The 19,843-nt window shown below is 38.6% G+C and overlaps 1 protein-coding gene across 2 annotated transcripts in view; it reads right to left on the bottom strand.

Moving 5' to 3' along the window:
- PTGFR (prostaglandin F receptor) overlaps positions 1–19,608 on the bottom strand; it is a 45,054-nt gene extending 25,446 nt beyond the window's left edge. The window contains exons 1-2 of one of the 2 annotated variants that reach the window (XM_027582409.2): positions 19,351–19,608; positions 17,030–17,910 (exon numbers count right to left, since the gene is read on the bottom strand). In XM_027582409.2, coding sequence (XP_027438210.1) covers positions 17,030–17,827 — 798 coding nt within the window. In that variant the 5' untranslated portion in view covers positions 17,828–17,910; positions 19,351–19,608. Of the gene's footprint in view, positions 1–17,029; positions 17,911–18,549; positions 18,786–19,350 lie in introns of those variants that run through there. The other variant, XM_027582418.2, reaches the window with a different exon arrangement.
- Positions 19,609–19,843: the final 235 nt, after the last annotated feature.

The following is a 19,843-nucleotide window of genomic DNA, read 5'->3' as shown; positions in this document are numbered from 1 at the left end:
CAACCCCACTATGGGGTTTTTGTGCTGGCTGTTTCCTCTGCCTGACCACCGTGCCCACATATCTCCCCATAGCTGGCTCCTTTTTGTCACCCAGGGCTAACCTCATAGTGAGGCCTGCCTTGACCATCCAATCTAAGAGTCCTAGCCCCACCTTCAGTGACAATAGCACTTACCACTATTTGAAATCATCCCATTAATTTATTTACTTATTATCTCTCTCCGTCTCTCTCTATATCTCTCTCTCTCTCCAAACAGCCCCTAGCCCTTGGCAACCACCACTACAAAAGAATGTAACCTTCATGAGAGAGGGGATATTGCCTGTCTTATCCAGCACCATAGCCTAACACCCAGAACACTGTCTGACACTTAGAAGGCACTAAGAAAAATATTTATTAAATAAATGACTGAGCATTTCTAAACATATTATATTTATAGATGTGTTTTCATTGCTTTTTTATAGCAGATTCTCACTAAGGCCATACCTTTGGCTCTCTTTAAAAATCAAGGACTATGGGGTGCCTGGGTGGCTCAGATGGTTAAGCGTCTGCCTTTGGCTCAGGTCATGATCCCAGGGTCCTGGGATCGAGTCCCACATCGGGCTCCCTGCTCCTTGGGAACCTGCTTCTCCCTCTGCCTCTCTCTCTCTCTCTCTCTGTCTCTCATGAATAAATAAATAAAAATCTTTAAAAATAAATAAATAAATAAATAAATAAATAAATAAATAAAAATCAAGGACTATGGCATCCTCCAGCTACAAACACGCCTGGGTATGACTGCAGACAGTAGTGTCCTGATACCAAAACCATCAGATTTTGCAAGACATTTGGAATAAACAGGCTGTTCAGTGAAAGACGAACATATTTTCAACATAAAAGTTTGTTTTGTTGTAATCCTCATGGCACCCTCTGGTTTTAATCAAAGCCTCACTGGTCCCTCAAACATTCAGCAAAGACTTCTCTCTCCCGGAAGGGGCTTTACCCTTTCAATGACAGAAGAGAAGAAAAAGAACACTTCTCAAAGGGTAAAAAAATTCTGCCAAAATCCGGGTTATTTTTAATTTTCCATATCAACTAGCAAAGCTGCCATATTTGTTTTAATTGGAATTTTTAATTTACACAGATAAATTAGGACCCTTTAGGTTGAGGACAAGGGAAAGTAGGAGACTAACGACATTGTCAATGCTCTAGAAGAGAGAAAAGAAGCAAAAAAAAATTTTTTTAATTTATTGAAGGCAGCTGTTTTAGCAAATTTGTTCAAAGATTTATTTTAAAATCAGGCCTATGTCAGTACAACAATAAGAGTACAAAAATAATCCTCATTTTAATCATGTTTCTCTTTCTCCACAAATTACAATCAACTCAATGTCTTTGAACTGTCTTCTTATCAGAGCTCTTTCTCATGAATCTAGACTTAAATCTGAAGGCATTTTGATTTTAACTAAAATTTCAGTTATAATGCATGACCAAGGTAGTTGTGTAACTGCTCTTGATGTTAAATGCAAGTAACATCAAGCCTTCTATGACTGCATCCTTTGGGTGAACCCACTGCACACACAGTCATGTCTGAGAAAATATACAAGCAAAAATATAATAAGGATTCCATGGGTTAATATTAGTAGAATGCTGAGAGCATTGTGTCTCCATTGTATCTGGAGTTATAGATGAAGTTTTTAAATTAATTAATCCTTACAATACAAAACAAAATTTCTAAGCAAGAATGAACTTTACATTTAAAATGATCGTCACAATTAGAGTTTTATAGTTATATTTCCAAAACTTTATTCTTTAAAAAAAATGACCTTTAAAAAATAAAATCCTTATGTGACATTGATATGTTTTTAATAAACATAGCTATAAAGATGTTTCATCACTAATTTCATTTGTGATGAAAGAATTCTAAAGATGAGCTGCATTTTCCTTGAGCCTTTCCAAGACGTATACCAGACATCACAGGAAACAAAGCAGAAACATGACATTGACGTTGTCACTAAAGAGCTCCCTTTCCAGTTAAGAGATCAGACAATCACAAAACAAACAGTGTGAATTTTAAGATTATATAGAATTAGATGCTATATTTTATCCGTAAAGAGATAAATGTGGACTAAAATAACCAGAACAGGTTTCATGGAGAAAATTATCACAAATGTAAAAACACTGAATTTTAGAATTATAATTCCTCTAATAAAAGGAAAATCAGATTCGAATCAGCGTAATGTGCTATAGTAACATATTCCTACAGAGATGATTTTTAGCCACCAGGCATATACACACTTGACTACACTTCATGCTAACCTATGTAACTTTGGCAACTCAGTTACTCAATCAGCATTTATATATGAACATTCTTTTTTTTTTAAAGATTTTATCTATTTATTTGACAGAGAGAGCTAGCAAGAGAGGGAACACAAGCAGGGGGAGTGGGAGAGGGAGAAGCAGGCTTCCCGCTGAGCAGGGAGCCTGATGTGGGGCTTGGTCCCAGGACCCTGGGATCGTGACCTGAGTTGAAGGCAGACATTTAACGACTGAGTCACCGAGGCGCGCCTATATATGAGCATTCTGACTTTAATTATAAAACATTATTTAATGAACAGTATGTACATATTATTACAACCACAGCATATTCATCCCTCCTTGCCCTCTTCAGGTTGGATGGGATAGTAGGTCTGTCACTGGGAAGGAAGGCCTAAGGCTGTGTTTCTCCCTCTACCCACCACAAAGAGTGGCCTTCAGTAGACAGGGAAAATGAAGTTATTTCCAAAACAGAGATCTCCATCTTTCAAGCTAAAACATTTTTTAGTGTTTTGGCCTCACTAGGGAAGAGGGTAGGGAAGGGTAACAGAAATTCCTCAGGATTCTTTGGGTTCTGTTATTTTGCTCAGTACTTGAATATACAGGGCATCACTCAGAAATCACTGTGATGCATGATTTTTAATTGATTATTTGGTTGTCTCTTTATACTATTTAGCAGACAAATAATATCTGGGTGAGTTGAATTGATTTGAACTTGAGATTTCGGCAACCATATAAAACAAACGAAGAAATTCAAAAGAAGGATAGCACCAACACTGTGGCTTACATCTTAATGTCAGTTCATACACAAGGGGGGTATTAGAGGCAAGGGCATCAATATAGGTGAAAGAGGTTATCCATTCATCTTTATGGCCAAATATAAATGGTGTGCTAAATCGACCATGTGGAAATCCACATCAATCTAAAACTATCTAAATAAGCAGAATGACTTTGTATTACTACCATTTAGCTTATACAGATAAACCTAAAGCATGCAATTAGGAGGTCAATAGCACACAGCGGAAACTGTTCCTAGACAGACTGCTGGATTTGCCACCATCCAGGACAGCATTTAGCAAACTGGCTTCAGCACCCATATCCATAGATCAACCTGCTATAAGCTTCAAGGGATGAACTAAAAAAACAAAGATCACTTCTAACTGCCATGCATTTAGAACTGCTTGGTACATTGTTGTTGTTTTTTTTCCCAGCAATTCTTTATATTCCTTCAAAATAAGAAACAGTCTGCCTTAGTTGTCTTTGGACTTTCAGTAGAGAAAAGAATCACCACACATCCTATAATCATTTCAAAACCCCCTCATGCTATCAAAGTTTATTAAGACTCTGGAATTTTAAAAAAAATTCTTTGGTATGTCACATAGTTTTTTGATGCAGAAATAATGTACAAGAGAAATACTGAAATCATCAGTCATAAAAATATGTAGTTATAGAAGCACATGAAGATTAAACTATATCAGAAACTGATTCTCCATGCACTGCAAGGAACACAAGCATAATGATAAAGATATCTGTTGCTACTTTTGTGTTACCATTTGGAAATAAGCTTTTATATTAGGAAATGAGGAGTAAGAAGGCATTCACACAGTTCTTTCTATATGCAGTTCTATTCCAGCTTTTCTCCAGAAAGCACATTTGTAATATCAACAGACCCAAAGAACATGCTAGGCTGGAGGAATAGCCTCAGAAGTGTCTTCCTGGTGCACAGGTCTTGGGAAATTCTAAACCAAAACCTCAAGCAGAACTGGATGGATAGGCCAATTACAGGTGCTGATATTCAGAGTTGTCAGGAGCAAATTCCTAGGACTAATCAGAATCAGTTTGCTTTCTAAACTGCAAATTTAACCATGTTCTTCCATTCATTGACTTCCTTTGGATTTAACTTTATACTTACTAAATCAGCAAAACCAAAGCTGCTATCAGAATACAGGTAGCCAAATATAAGAAGAAAATGTACTCTCCACATTATTTTTTTTCAATGTCAGAATTCTGGAGTCCAACCAAGAGATATGGGGGCATGACAGAGAGGGGAAAAATTTTTACTCGTTTTGTTTGAATGTTATGATGATGCTGTATTCTATTCATAAGAATGGCACTAAAAGTTCCTTAGACTGTATCAGTAATAGTAAATGCACAATGAAATCCAGAATATTCAAAAAGTCTATTGCTATTATTGCAATAATAATTGCTTAAGAAAACAGGATTCTATAAATAATATTGATTTAGTACCTATGTATTGAACTTTATCACTTAAAAAAAAGAACATAGATTCTTTTCAAATGCCCAAGAAGCATTTACAAAATCTTATAGTAAGAAGTTAACTAATTTGAAAACAATAAGATTTACAAGTTGGTATAAGAAATTTTTAAACTATTAAACCAGACAACCCTCTGAAAATTCAGCCTAATTTAAAAAGAAAAAATACAAATATTATACAAAATATTGGTAAAATAAACACATATAAATGTATACATAATTTTATATGTATGATAAATATAAATTAATAGATAAAAATATCTTCAATTATAAAGAAATTCTCAGTACAAAAATGTACTAATAAATTCATACTCTCAATAAAATTGGTTAAATTATACCAAAATACCAATGTTGGCTCAAGACAAAATAGAAAATTCAAACCAAAAATCAGAAAATTCAAACCAAAAATCAGAAAAAAACCCTGAGGCACATGCACTGTTTATAGCAGCACTATCGACAATAGCCAATAGACAAAACATGGAAAGAGCTCAGAAGCCCATCAACTTATGAATGGATAAAGAAGATGTGGTGTGCATATATATAATGGAATATATAGTAGAATATTATTCAGCCATCAAAAAGAATGAAATCATGGGGCACCTGGGTGGCTCAGTCGATTGAGCGACTGCCTTCGGCTCAGGTCATGGTCCTGGGCATCCTGGGATCGAGCCCCACGTCGGGCTCCCTGCTCAGTGGAGAACCTGTTTCTCCCTCTCCCTCTGCCTTCCACTCTGCCTACTTGTGCTCTCTCTCTATCTCTCTGTCAAATAAATAAATAAAATCTTTTTAAAAAATAATAAATTATAAAAAAAAGAATGAAATCTTGCCATTTGCAATGACATGAATGGAACTAAAGTATATTATGTTAAGCAAAATAAGTCAGAGAAAGACAAACACCATATGATTTCACTCATTTGTGGAATTTAAGAAACAAAACAGAGGAACTTGGGGAAGGAAAAATTAAAAGATAATAAAAAAATAAAGACAGGGAGGGAGGCAAACCATAAGAGACTCTTAAAATATAGGGAACAAACTGGGGGTTGCTGGAGGGGAGGTGGGTGGGGAGATGGGGTAATTGGGTGATGGGTATTAAGGAGGGCACTTGATGGAATGAGCACTGGGTGTTATATGCAACTGATGAATCATAAAATTCTACCCCTGAAGCTAATACTACACTATATGTGAACTAATTTGAATTTAAATAAAAGCTTGAAAGAAAGAAAAAAAGAAAAACTCTGAAACTCTATCAAAAAACATTGAAATGGGGCGCCTGGGTGGCTCAGTTGGTTAAGCAACTGCCTTCAGCTCAGGTCATGATCCTGGAGTCCCGGGATCGAGTTCCGCATCGGGCTCCCTGCTCAGCAGGGAGTCTGCTTCTCCCTCTGACCCTATCCCCTCTCATGTGCTCTCTCTCTCTCATTCTCTCTCTCAAATAAATAAATAAAATCTTAAAAAAAAACACTGAAATGATGTCAAGTCATCACAAAACAGCTAACAACCAAGTTAGTTAAATTATTCCAGTACATAAGAGATAGAATTTCCCTATTGTTTTTTAAACTAGTATTAAAAGCAGAATACAATAAAAGAAGGAAATTATAGACCCATATAACTTTTTTAAACACAAAAATATGCACAAAAGACTTTTCCCCAAAATACATGAATGCTCAACATAATTAGTCAGAAAGGAAATGCAAATCAAAACTATAATGAACTACAACTGGCTATCCACTGAAACAGCCATAATAAAAAAAATGTTCCAAAAGAAAATAACAAGTGTTGGCAAAAATGTAGAGATATTGGAACCCTCATACATTGCTGATTGGAAGGTATAATGGTGCAGCCATTGTGGAAATCAGTTTGGTGTTACCGCAAAAAGCTAAACATAATATTACTATATGACCTAGCAAACACCCTAGTAATATACCCACAGGAATTGAAAACAAGTGTTCAAACAAAACCTTGTATACAAATGTTCACAGCAGCACTATTCACAATAGTCAAAGGTGGAAACAACCCAAATGTCCATCAACTAATGAATGGATAAACAAAATGTGGTATATGCATAGAAATGCACATTACTCGGCCATAAAAAAAAAAGAATGATGTACTGATACATGCCACTACATGCTTGAACCTTGAAAACATTATGCTAAGTAAAAGAAGCCAAACACAAAAGGTCACATATTTTAAAATTCCATTTATATGAAATATCCAACATAGGCAAATCCATAAAGACAGAGAGACTAGTAGTTGCCAGGGGCCTCAGGGAGTGGGAAACAGGCAAAGAATGGGGAATGATTGCTTAATGGGTGTGGAGCTTCCTTTTAGGATGATGAAAATGTTCTAGACAAGATAGTGATGACGGTAACACAACATTTTGAATGTAAAAAGCATCATGGAATTGTACCCTTTAAAATGGTTAAAATCGTGAATTTTATGTTGTGTGAATTTTGTCACAATAAAAATAAATTATTACTCAGAAAATGATTTCAATTATGGGAGATCATGGTCATGGAAGGGAACACTCTACATTGTAACTGCTAAACTGAATGCACTTCTAAATAAAATGTGAAGAAGATGGTAGTTGTACTTAAAGACAGATCAGTAGGGTGAAATAAAAGGTCGAGAAAGAGCCAAACACATTTAACAATTTCATAATTATAATAAGGGTAGAATTTTAGAGAGTTACAGAAAAATCATTCAATAAACTATTTTGGGCCAGCTAGCTAACCATTCAAAAGAAAATTTATATTATTAATTTGCAAACTAAACAAAATAAAGTATAAATGTATTAAAAACATAAATACAAAAAAATGAAAAAGCAAAAGTGCTAGGAAAAAAAGAGATGAATACCAACATCATCTCAGCCTGAGAAAAGTATTTCTGAACATGAAAGCAGTAACCACAAAAAAACTTATTGATTCATTCTCTACTTTTATAAATTAAAATACTAAATGAAAAGGCTAACAATGAACATGGAAAAACAACTGCTTTTACAAAAACTGATTTTATAATTATTTTTATATATTAGCATTATCTGTTCTTTGTTATCCAAAGAGTTCTTGAAAATCATTTACAGAAATCTACATATTCACAAAAAAGAAGATAATGACCAAGTATATAAGAAAAAGAAAGTTTATTCTATTAATCAAAGAAATTAAACCAATATCTTTTCCGTATCAGATGAGTCAAAGTATGCGCTCAGAACGCTAACAGTGGTAATCTCTAGAGAGTGGGATTTGGAAGATTTTTTTCTTAATTTGAATGTGTAGTTTACTGTATCTTTTTTACAATAAAATTTTCTACTTAGAGAAAACATTGCATTTTTTAAAGTAGCTTGAGAGAATATGATACACAAAATTTACTGTTCCTTAATATGGAAAAGATACCTGTGGAAATAAAGAGAGGCCTTTCCTTTCCAGTGGAGTTTCTAAGACCCTGGAGTGCCTGTCCACTCACTTGTGACTCCCACACCTGCCTTTCTGGCTTTCTGCCTCCTTCCTTGCCTTGAACCTGCTCGTCCCCCCACCCCGCCCGCACTCCTGCATCTGTCTCCCAGTCCTTCCTGGACATTCCTGTGGGTTTTGTTTTCCTTGTTTTCTGGTCCTCTGCCATGAACATAAATGCAAGCAGCAAAATAAAGGAATATGTAATCATAATAACAATATCAACTACTGTTGTCTCTGCCGCTGCAGCAGTGTTCTTACTGAATGCTTATTAATGCATCTTTGGGCCCAGACGTTCCTCCACTATTTACTAAAGCAATTCATACAGCAGTTAACCCTTTGCCCTGCTCCCACACAAGGCCAGAAAAATGCAACCAGTTATATTTATCCCACATTAAAAGTGGAAAGAGAGGGGCGCCTGGGTGGCTCAGTCAGTTAAGCATCCACTCTTGATTTTGGCTCAGGTTATGATCTCAGCGTTGTGAGATCGAGCCCACATAAGATTCTCTCTCTCCCTCTCCGTCTGCCCCTCCTCTCCCTCTCTAAAAAAATTAAAATTTAAAAAATAAAAGCGGAAAGAGAAGGAAAAGTATGAATTAGAGGTTGGAGAGGAGTGCAAAGACCATGGATAAAATGAAGCTAAAAGAGATAATTCCTAGAGGGTGCCTCAGGAATATTTTCCCAGGTCAAGTCTCTGTCTCTGCTTCACTGTCCACCTAGAGAAACAACCAACATTCCGCCCAGCAGAAGTCTGCCGAATGAGCAAATCAATGAGTAAGTTAACAAGTACATTAAAGCATAAATGATTTTTTTATTTTCTTCATTTCTATTACTAATGTTCACAGCAATCTGTTTTTCTCTATTTTCAGTCCTTTCTGACACTTTCCTAACATAAATTCTTAGAAAGACTTGGTTTTTGTAATGCTTCATTTCACCCACATTTATTTCTCTTCTATATACTGAGTCACTTTTCTTACCAAAAGACAGTATAACATACTGATTTGAATTATTAAATTGTTATTATCTGATCTATTTTTTCTGTTACTCATGTGTCATTACTTGAAAATTCTCCTAGCTTTTATTAATTTATCACGACCTGCTGTGTTCTGATATGGTAAAAGTCTGTCCCAAACACTGTTTATTTGTACATTTTTATATCTCAGGAATTATATACATTATTAACTCTTCACTCCTTGGTTTTTATAATTTACATTATTTCACTTAGGATCACATTTATTTCCAGTAATTTTTCCTCCTAAATGATGTACTATAGAAATTTTTCACTTTTATGTTATCAAAAATCATCTCATCCATATATATTCACAAAAGAATACCTGTTATTCTCTTATAACAGAAAACACAATCAAATACCTTCATATTTCAATTTCCTACACATGCCCTCTCTTCTCATCTTCTACAAGTATTGTTGCTTACAGCATAGATATTGTGACAATTAAATCACAGAGATTGTTACTGTGGTATCTAAAGCACTGTTTTGCACGATGGTAGGATGCTCAATAAATATTTGTCAAACCTATAAACAAATAATTGTGGGCCACCAAATCGGAAGGCACAGCCACCAACTAGATCATCCATTATTCATTTAATAACTAAAAAGTGCCTTCGATTGTCTCATTGACAAAGGTATCGTCTGGCAGCAGTAATATTTAATAGTAACAGCAACAATAACGATAATAGTATAATAACTGCAGTATACGATACTATGTCAGGCACTATTTTAACTTACATATACGAATTTATTTAGTCCTCACAACAACACAATGAAGCATTATAATACCTATCTTACACATGAGGAAACAGGCACAGAGTGGTTATGGTCACATAGGCGGGAAGTGGAAGAAAGAAGACTCTCTTAGCTCTCAGGGAATGCCTTTTACTTCCACTAAGTTACAAGCTCTTTGAGGAAAGAGCTTTATCTCTTACTCCCTGGAACTACTCACAACCCGAGCATAGTGCCTTATACATAACAGTCTCAATAATTTGGGGCTAATTTTAACTTGATCCCAGGAATTTATAAATTAATATCTTATAAATGATTATCATTATAAAATATTAGAGTATTTGAATTTGAATAATATGCAAAAGATTATCAGGCAACGTTTTTATTTCTGGTGAGACAGTGAAATAAAGAAAGGTAACCCGAAACTTAGGTGGAGAGGTCCAAGAAAAGTTTTCAGAAGCTGTGAGCCCCCTCCGCTCCTTTCCACTGCAACCAAACCTTCTTAAAAGAGAACATGGAAAACACCTGAACAAAACACAGATGATTAATTAATTTTCTAATTGAGATGGTGGGTGGCAGTAAAAGCAATAGACTTTTTGAGGATTTTTGGATTTTCAATTTACTACAGGCCACCCACTGTCTTATGAGATGTAGGGAGGTCAAATCATTTTTTCTGATAGTACTTTTAAGTAAGTCGTAGTATTATAACCCGTTCACAGACGTACAATATCAGCTTAGAGTAACTCCCTGTCACAGCCGAGAGGTGGTAGGGATGGGACCCTATCCTCCCTACCTGTACTTAAATAACCACAGCATCTTAAAAAGAAGGCTTGATTTGGAACTGTGCACAGAAAGCTAAAATGAATCCTTTTATATCACCCAATTGTTTCTGTCTCCCTCACCATCACACCACAGCCACTCCATTTTGGCGGTCCACCATCAGGAGGAGTGAGAAAAACCACCTCCCTGTCTGCACGAAGCCACAATTGTATCCACTCTTCTATGGCATTACCATCCTTACACCCAGGACAGAGGAGGGACAGAATGACAGTTACACAAGCTTTGAAAAGTAATACTTGGAAATGTCAAAAGATAGTTTTCTCCTATTGGGTGAAGTCTTCTCTAAATATAGAAAAATGGCATTGATGTACCAACTAAAATTTGGTGTGGCTAGAAATGCCTTCCCAAGCAAATATAAATGGAAGGTATTTTATACACCTCTTGTAAGGATAAGACTAAACAAAGTTGGGGCGTGTGTGGGTGGCTCAGTCGGTTAAGCGACTGCCTTGGGCTCAGGTCATGATCCCAGGGTCCTGGGATAGAGCCCTGCATCAGGCTCCCTGCTCAGTGGGAAGCCTGCTTCTCCCTTTCCTACTCCCCCTGCTTGTGTTCCCTCTCTCGCTGTCTCTCTCTGTCAAATAAATAAATAAAATCTTAAAAAAAAAAAAAAAAGACTAAACAGAGTTGGGGCACCTGGGTGGCTCAGTCAGTTAAGTGTCTGCCTTCAGCTCGGGTCATGATCCCGGGGTCCTGGGATCAAGTCCCACATTGGGCTCCCTGCTCAGTAGGAAGCCTGCTTCTCCCTCTGCCTGCCACTCCCCTTGCTTGTGCTCTCTCTCGCTCTGTCAAATAAATAAATTAATTAATATAAATAAATAAATAAATAAGAAAGACTAAACAAAGTTAAAACTGGCAACCTAGAGAGATTCTGGGCACATTAACATCTTGAATTGTTCTTTAAATGTTTTGGAGCTTAATAAAAACCCCAAGACGCATTAAGCCAGAAGATTTTTATATCCAAGAGGGTATAAATTTAATCCACATGTTTCTGATTCATTTACTCTTGAATCATTCAAGCAATGTTTTTAAGTGCCCTCCCAATGTCTATGGTATCTTTGGGCATTTTTATAACTCTTTCTCCTTAAAAACAGGAAATCATGTTTTGCCAAGAGTAAATTAACTTAAAATACCAAAAGTATTCCACACCACTGTACACATCTAAAGCAACTGACTTTTATGAAAATTCTCAGCTTAGCAATATCTTCTTTAATTGATTGACCTTTACTGGACCAATCTTACACCAGACACTTTCATGGAGTGAGATAATAAACTTGAAGGAATTCAACTCCAAAGGTCTATACATAGCTCAATATGTTAATCAAATCACACTGTAAACCTATCTGTAATATACTTTACGTTTTGATAATGTATGAACAACTGGACTTCTGAGAGACTGTGCGAAGCCAGGCTTTGCAGGAAAGAGACTTTGAGACAGAGATCTGTCTGCAGGGAGTGTTCTGGGGGAGTGTGAGGTGGTCAGGGAAGCAGGATTTGGCAAAGGGAAAAGCAGAGCTCAGTGCAGTTGCAAGAAAACCTCAGCAAGCTCTGAAGCATGGATGACCCTTCAGAAATGTCCTAAATGAGGCAAGGGGGCCAGGGCTTTATATCTCTGCATCCACCCGTCACTGTGCACAGAGTGACCATAAAAAGGGGGGGCACCACAGTCAAAGCAGCTTCCTTTGGCTGAGGGTAATTTCCCTGTGAGAGCGAGGCTCACCCATCATTTGCTATAAGCCCTCTAAGACCTGTTCATTATGATGCCAATACCTGTAGTAATTTCAGTCAAACTTCAATCAGCTACCCAACTTTTTAATTTATTGCTGACAAACATCTTAGTGACTAAATGTTTAACTACACTGGCTAGAAACACTAGCATTAAGAGTAAATAATCTTTAAAAAAATCAAGTTCAAACTTTATATATGCAAGAGAACACATTTCTTGGGTAAACCCATCTACATAAGACATCTATTTACTTTTCATATGCTTTACTCTTCTTTTTCCAAATCAAAATTATCCTCTCTCCCTGAAGAGAAAGTAAACAAATGTATGTCCTTCTAGTAAAAGATTGCTGAAGTTTAATAGTGTCTACAGTTGCTGACTTAGGGAACAGATTAAAAATTACCATTTGGTTTCAGTATTTGCCTAATTAACTCTTACCTACAAAACTGAGAATCCACATTCTGGTCAATCATTTGCAATCTTTGGACATTCATACTACTTAAGTTACAGTCAACCAGTCAACAAGTATTTATTGCTCTGCCAAACTGATGAAATAAGCATAGCAATAATAATAAGTTCCTTTTAGGGTTATGTATTCTAGAACAGAACATTAAGAAGAATCATTACTTGTATAAAGACAAAAATAATATTAAGAAAATGTTACTTGAAGGGCTGGTAAATGTTTTTTTTTCCTCCTCACCCTAGGAACATCAAAAGAATGTCTTCAAGATTTATTTATTAAGGAACCATGATTCACCTAGGATACACAGAAGACAATGACTCAAAGATTTTTGTATTAATTTGTTGTTAAATGAAATTGTAAACTAATAAGTGCCCCTTGTGGTTTCTTGCATTTTTCAGTTGGGATTATAATTAAATGAATTTATATGAGTTCACCATGTTTAAAACTATAAAATCAGATATTGTAAAAGTTTAAATTTTAAAATTTTAATGAGCTATAACTTAAACTAATAAGTTTGTACTACATTTCTAAATCTTAATTATTGAAAACATTTCCTCTTTCGGAAAAATAACACATTAAATTTTAAAAATTTAAAAAAAACACCACAGGGGATTTTTAGGGCAATGAAATCATTCTGTATGATACTACAATGGTGGACACATGTCAATCTTCATTTATCAAAGCTCACACAATGTACAACATTATGGCAAAACACTACAGACTTTAGTCAAGAAGAATGGGTCATGAATTGTGACAAATGTACTACACCAAAGCAATACTTAATAATAAAGGTAACAAAGGGGTCAGTGGGAACATGAGCGGGTATAATGTGAACTCTGCGCTTGCCACTCATTTCCCTGTAAACCTAAAACTACTCAAGAAGAAATAAAGTCTATTAAATAGACAGAGGAGGAGAAAACTCAAACAACATGATCATCTTACCTTTGTATTGGTTGAACACCATCATCGAAATTAATAAAGTATTCCCTTTGTCATCAGCTACAAATTTAAATAGTTTTAGAAATTATGCCACTGTTGACAAGGTTCGATACAATGAATCTTATCAAGCACAACCGCTATTACCAGCATTATTCATCTGCTCCATTTAATGTGTGCACCTGTAACTTTGTTCCAGTTTGAGGCTTAAAATGACAGTGATAACAGGTCAAAAGTGGGTACAGATGTTCATCCAGATTATAAATCCAACAATTCATACTCATCAATCATAGAAAGAAGGCACATGATGTAAAGTAGGGCATCAGGGGAAGCTAGTCAGCATTATAGGACAACTATGGGAATCCAGAAGCTTGATTTCAAAGGCATTTTTAAAACTTCTTAGTTTTTATAATATAGGGTAGAGAGTGATGGCTCAGTCATTAACACCTATGCAATTTTTCCTAAGCATTAAAGGGAAAAAAGAGAAATGTTTCAAATGAGATGCTAGTGCTGGGTGTTATTTGGCATTCTCAAACATGAGTTTTTTACTCAGGTTCCATTTAGAGCTGTCTGATGGCCTTAAACTAATGCCAAAGGCACTAGTTTGTGTCCAGACCACAAAAGTTATAAATCTTTTAGTCAGAAACATGTGCTATGAAAACACAAGTCTCCACAAAAGAAACCAGGAACGCAAAGAACACTTCAAATAAAATATCAATCCATCAAGAAGTATCTGTGGTATATCCACTCTGCATCTAACACAGAAATAATTCTCACACCTAAAAAGCATTTTAGAAGTATTGATCCACTGGTGTCATAGGTGTGTTGATAATTTGTAAATAGAACATAGACCTTGGAAAATGTTTCACAAAAATAAAATTATGTTCCCAGTAGAAATATGTTCAAAATATGAACTAAATTGTAATAGCTACTTCAACAGTGAAGGAAACCAAAAATTCGGGAAGAAAAATTAGAGAAAAACATAAATTCAAAATATCCATGATGAGCATGAAATCTTGCTACCTTCCATAGTCTCATAGCAGTCAACCTATCAATCACTCCTATTTCTCAGTCAAAAGCCAGAACTAAGCAGAATTTTAAAGGGGACTGAGAACAAACAAAAACCAAAGCACAAGTGATTACCTCAGTTGTCCAGACCACCTGTCTCTCTCCCTGAGCTCCCTCTTCCATTGTTTGCAGGTTCTCTCTGGGGCGATGACCTTCATTTAAAATGTTTTTTAAATATTTTAAGGTACCTCTTTTCTCACCTTCTTCATATTCTCTTTCCAATCCCCAATTCATTTCAGTGCTACTCACACTCACTTTTTATTTTGAAAAGCTACTCTATTTCAAAGTTTAGGGGAAAAAAAGAAGTATCCTTCCAAGGGAATTCCCCTTGTCGAGTGGCATAAATTAAACTTAAAGAATGAACGCTGAAGTGATTCCATGTACTGATAGAACTGTTCTCTGCTATTCAGATTCAAATAACTAGACTATGAGCACAGATCAAATCCCTGCTTGGTTTCACCTCAGGCCTCCTGAAACAACAGGCAAGCCTCAAAATGTTGACTTGCCACCCACAGACCCAACCTGGCCTCCCTGGGCTTGGGTTCCCAGGACCAACTCAAGAACATCATGAAAAAAATTTTTAAATGATTTAACAATTCAAGCAGCTAAATTCAAATTGTGAGGACATGATATGAATAAAGAAATCTTCAAAAAGCAGAAATCCTTTTGTAAAATAAAATCAGCTGCCATGGGATCTGTCTGCAACAGCAGCTCTCACAAACTTCCTCGTGCTTCAGGATCATCAAGATTGTTTATTAAAACTCCACTGGCAACAACGTGTGGACAGTGGCCCTACTAAGGGCCAAGGAAAACTGCATCAGTAATAAGCACCTTCATACCACCAGGATGATCACAGCCTTTGTGGTCCATCTACCTTTGTCTCCCCATCTGTGAATCCCCTGTATTACTGTCTTTAGCCCATTTCTTCACCAGTACTGAGAAAGGAATGAAAATCATCTTTACTCTTATCACTAGCTGCATACAGAGGACTCTTTTTCTCTTTCAATGGCATGTTGTCACTCTTTCCATCATAAAGTAAAATGATGAAGGGAGTTTAAGGCCATACTTAAAAATCATAAGTATTTTTTTTCTTCTATCTACAAGATACTATAAATGACTTATGTTTGTTGTTAATTCCTTAACCTTAGATTTCCAAATAAAAATATCGAGCTGTCAAACATAGTGAATGGCTACACTAAAAAGAAAAAAATTTTTTTAAAGGAATGGAATGATAAGTAAGGGAGGGTCCCTGGTTTTCCTGCCAATCACACCTCTCCCTGGACCATTGGCATTGTTCTTGGGTTGGTGAACTAGTGATTTCTTCACCTAACCTATCCATAGAGTTCACCTCAACTGTCCAACTATCTCAACTCATCACCTCCCTTTGGAAGCCAAGACCTAGTCTTGTGTGTTTAGAAAACCCAGGAGCTAATATGACTTTTACATAAAAGTCTGTCTCACTTTCTACCAAGACTTAGTTGAGTCCAGTCCAATACTGTTCTCTGCTATTCAGAGTCAAATAACTAGACTATGAGCACAGATCAAATCCCTGCTTGGTTTCACCTCAGGCCTCCTGAAATGACAACAGGCAAGCCTCAAAATGTTGACTTGCCACCCACAGACCCAACCGGGCCTCCCTGGGCTTGGGTTCCTAGGACCAACTCAAGAACATCATGAAAAAAAATTTAAATGACCAATATAGTTGGTCATTTTTTTCACATTTTAGAAACTAATCCTATTAAGTATATTAAAATTATGTTGCTCTGTTAAAATTACTTTATCCTCTTCTGCAAGCAGGTTACAGTATAGTTAGAATTGTTTAGCAAGACATTTCTTTCAACTCAGGACTTGTGGGAAAATAACCATGTGTACCATAAGTAGCTTAATCCTGAGCCAGAGCTGGGTGCTGAAATAAGTTTTGAGTAGGAGTAAACTCCAGCATTTAAAAGATTGATGCCCAGGGTGCCTGGGTGGCTCAGATGGTTAAGCGTCTGCCTTCAGCTCAGGTCATGATCCCAGAGTCCTGGGATCGGGTCCCGCATCGGGCTCCCTGCTCCTTGGGAGCCTGCTTCTCCCTCTGCCTCTCTCTCTCTCTCTCTCTCTCAGTCTCTCATGAATAAATAAATAAAATCTTTAAAAAAAAAAAAGATTGATGCCCATCAAGACCAACAACTCTGGAAAAAGACAACAAACCTTGTATTAAACAGAGGAAAATGGAAGAAAGCAGAAATTGTCAAAATGTTAGGCTCTTACCAGAAATGGACTCCAGCAAATGCAGGAGACACACATTATAGCCAGGAGCTGGATGACCATTTCAAAATGATGAGACCTGCCTTGTCTGTGCTGCTGACTTTTAAATTTAACTCTTAAAAGTGTAATTCCTGTGACGGCATTGCACAAGAATGAAACGCCAAGGGCTAAGAGCCCCAGAAAAGAAAAGAGAAGAAGATAAAACCTATCTTCCCAGTCTTTGATGTGCTCTGTTTTGTAGAAACACCAGGTCCTCGATGCTTGAATTTTATAGTTTCGATGCCCAAGGATGGGAAGCAAAGCTATGAAAACAGCAAACAAGCACACTCCACTCAACATCATTTTCACATGTTTGGATGTAATTTTCGTAGAATGAAATATTGGCTTGGTCACTCCAATACATCGCTCAATGGCCATCACACTGCCTAGAAAAAGTGGGCACAGACCAGAGAATACCATGCAGATACCAAAAATACTGCAAAGGATGTTTGACTGGTCAAAGCGGATCCAGTCTTTATCAGAAGCGTATACAAAGACTGCTATAGCTCCATTGATGAGGTGGCCAAAGAAGTCTGTGATGACCAGGGCACTGGCCAAAAGCAGAAACGATGCCTTGGACTTCTGTCTAAATCTCTGATAGGCCTTCATGAGAATAGCAATGGCAAGGCTGTTTGATAAGATCCCCACTGTCATGAAGATGATTGAAAAAAATACCGAAAACCGGTTTTCCGTCTGGCAAGTTGTATTTGAAAGGAGCCCAGCTGCAGGAGACACTGGCTGTTTGGAATTGTTCATAGACATTGTTGTGGAGATAAAAAAAAAAAAAAAGCTGGCCACTCAAGTCATCTCCCTCTCAGCACAGTGCAGGCTTGCAGTCCGGACATCTGTAGCATAAAGACAGAGGAATGGTGAGCACTGGATAACTGCTCATCTGACATTTAAGACTGACCGCCCCAGCGCCCTGCGGTGGGACTCAGATGTATCTGGCCTATCATAAGCAAGGCTGCATCATACCACAGCAGCACACATCTGCCCCCCCTTCCACATTTCATCTTCAAGGTAAACAAGCTGCCAAAATTGAGACTCCCTTCAGTTCACTCTGTGGCCCCTCTGCAAATGGGTACCTCCTAAATCTCCTCCTGACCGTCTCAGGCACCTTAAAACTTGTAAAGTTTACAAAGTCACCAACAAGATTAGATTTAAACCCAACAAAGTTTTTAAAAGCATGATCGTCTATTTAAATAACGAAGTGACATTTAAAGTTTCTGCTTTTTTCTTGGATGGGCTTTGTCCCCAAACTGCAGATTATTCTCTAAGTGTTTGTCAGGCAGACAAAACAATCTTCTTCAAACTTTGGCAGGGGACCGAGTGGACCTGCAAACTCACTGATGTTAAATGGGGCTTCTCTGAATACATTCTAAAACTGTTAGCTTTAGATCAAATTACAGCAAACCACACGCATGTGGGACCTGTGGAAGGTCGAGTGGTGAGTCTCTAAGAAGGTTTTCTGGTCCAGCTAGCACCTGTGCAGAAATCCTGGCTCGCGACAGGAAAGGAGGCAGTTCGTCGTCGTGCTCCCTGTGAGAACGTCTGCCTACATGCTGTTGATCAAGTTACAGCTTCAGGGTAGCAACGTCTCATACAAAGTATTCATTTGTATTCATTTATCGTTCTTTCCGTAGTGTGTTGAGGCCTGAGTCACAGACCCTCCATACCCACGACCACAGCCATACGCCTCGAGCTAACTCGATTGCTAATTCGGTTTCCCCCGAGCAGCTTTCCCGGAGGCTGGGAATTACCGAGCCAGCCTTCCTGGGCCGGACGGGAGTGGAGCCGCCCGGGCTGCCCGAGGACGGCCGCCTGCTCCGGGTCTTATAGCTCAACTTTCGCGGTGACTACCCCACCGCCCCTAAGCCTCTGCTTGCAACATCCTTCCCAAATCTAACTTGCTGAAACTTTCTGCTATTGCTCAAACGCCACAGGGCCCGTTTCCCTCCCTCCTTGGGGGGCGCCAAAGGCCTGCGCTGGCCCGGGTGCGGGACTCCAAGGGTCGCCGGCCAGGAACCACCGGACGGGAAAGAGATCTCTCCGTTGGTCCGGTTCCCTCCCCTGAGACCCTTTCTACCCGCAGTTCAGAATCAGTTCGGGTCAGCCGGAATACCCCTCTCTCTGAAGGTCTCCCCAGCTCGGGGCATCTGGTCCAAACTTGTTGCCAAGCTCAGACTAAGGTGCCCTCCAGTGCGGCCGGGTGAGGGTTCCACCTCGGTGGGGTGGAGCATCCGGAGGCCGACCCATGGGAATGCAGCCGCTGGAGGGGTGGTTACCTTGGCATCCCGGGCCGCCGGTAGGGCTCTCGGCGGAGAAGGGCGCCCCGCTCCGAGTGCCATGGCGCGCCGGGCTCCGCTCCGCCGCCAAGGGGAGTTCCTCCCGCGCAGCGCCGCGCGCCCGCTCGGGCTCCGGCTCCGGCTCCCGCTCCCGCTCTGCTCGGCCCCGCCGCGAGTCCCTCCGTGCGCTCCCCCAGCGCGGAACCTGCGGGCGCACAGGGCTCCTCCGGTCGCTCAGCACCCGGCGGCGCTCGCAGCCTGGGCGGGATGGCGAGTGCGGGTGACCTCCGCCCCCCCCCTTCCTCTCCTGTCTCCTCTCCGCCCCCTTTGCCAGGAGCCCGGAGCCCGACCGGGAGAGACCAGGGCTCCGCGCTCGGATGCTACGGCATCTGCACCAGCATCAGAGGAGCAGCCCCACCACTTAGGGAAAAGTTTTGTTTCAAACTCATGTTCAAGCTAAAGGCGCCATCTCTAAAGCTGCAAAATAGGAATC

This window comes from Zalophus californianus, chromosome 4, assembly GCF_009762305.2.
Source record: "Zalophus californianus isolate mZalCal1 chromosome 4, mZalCal1.pri.v2, whole genome shotgun sequence".
In the NCBI taxonomy this organism is placed as follows: Eukaryota; Metazoa; Chordata; class Mammalia; order Carnivora; family Otariidae; genus Zalophus; species Zalophus californianus.
This window is presented reverse-complemented; position numbering and strand designations above follow the sequence as displayed.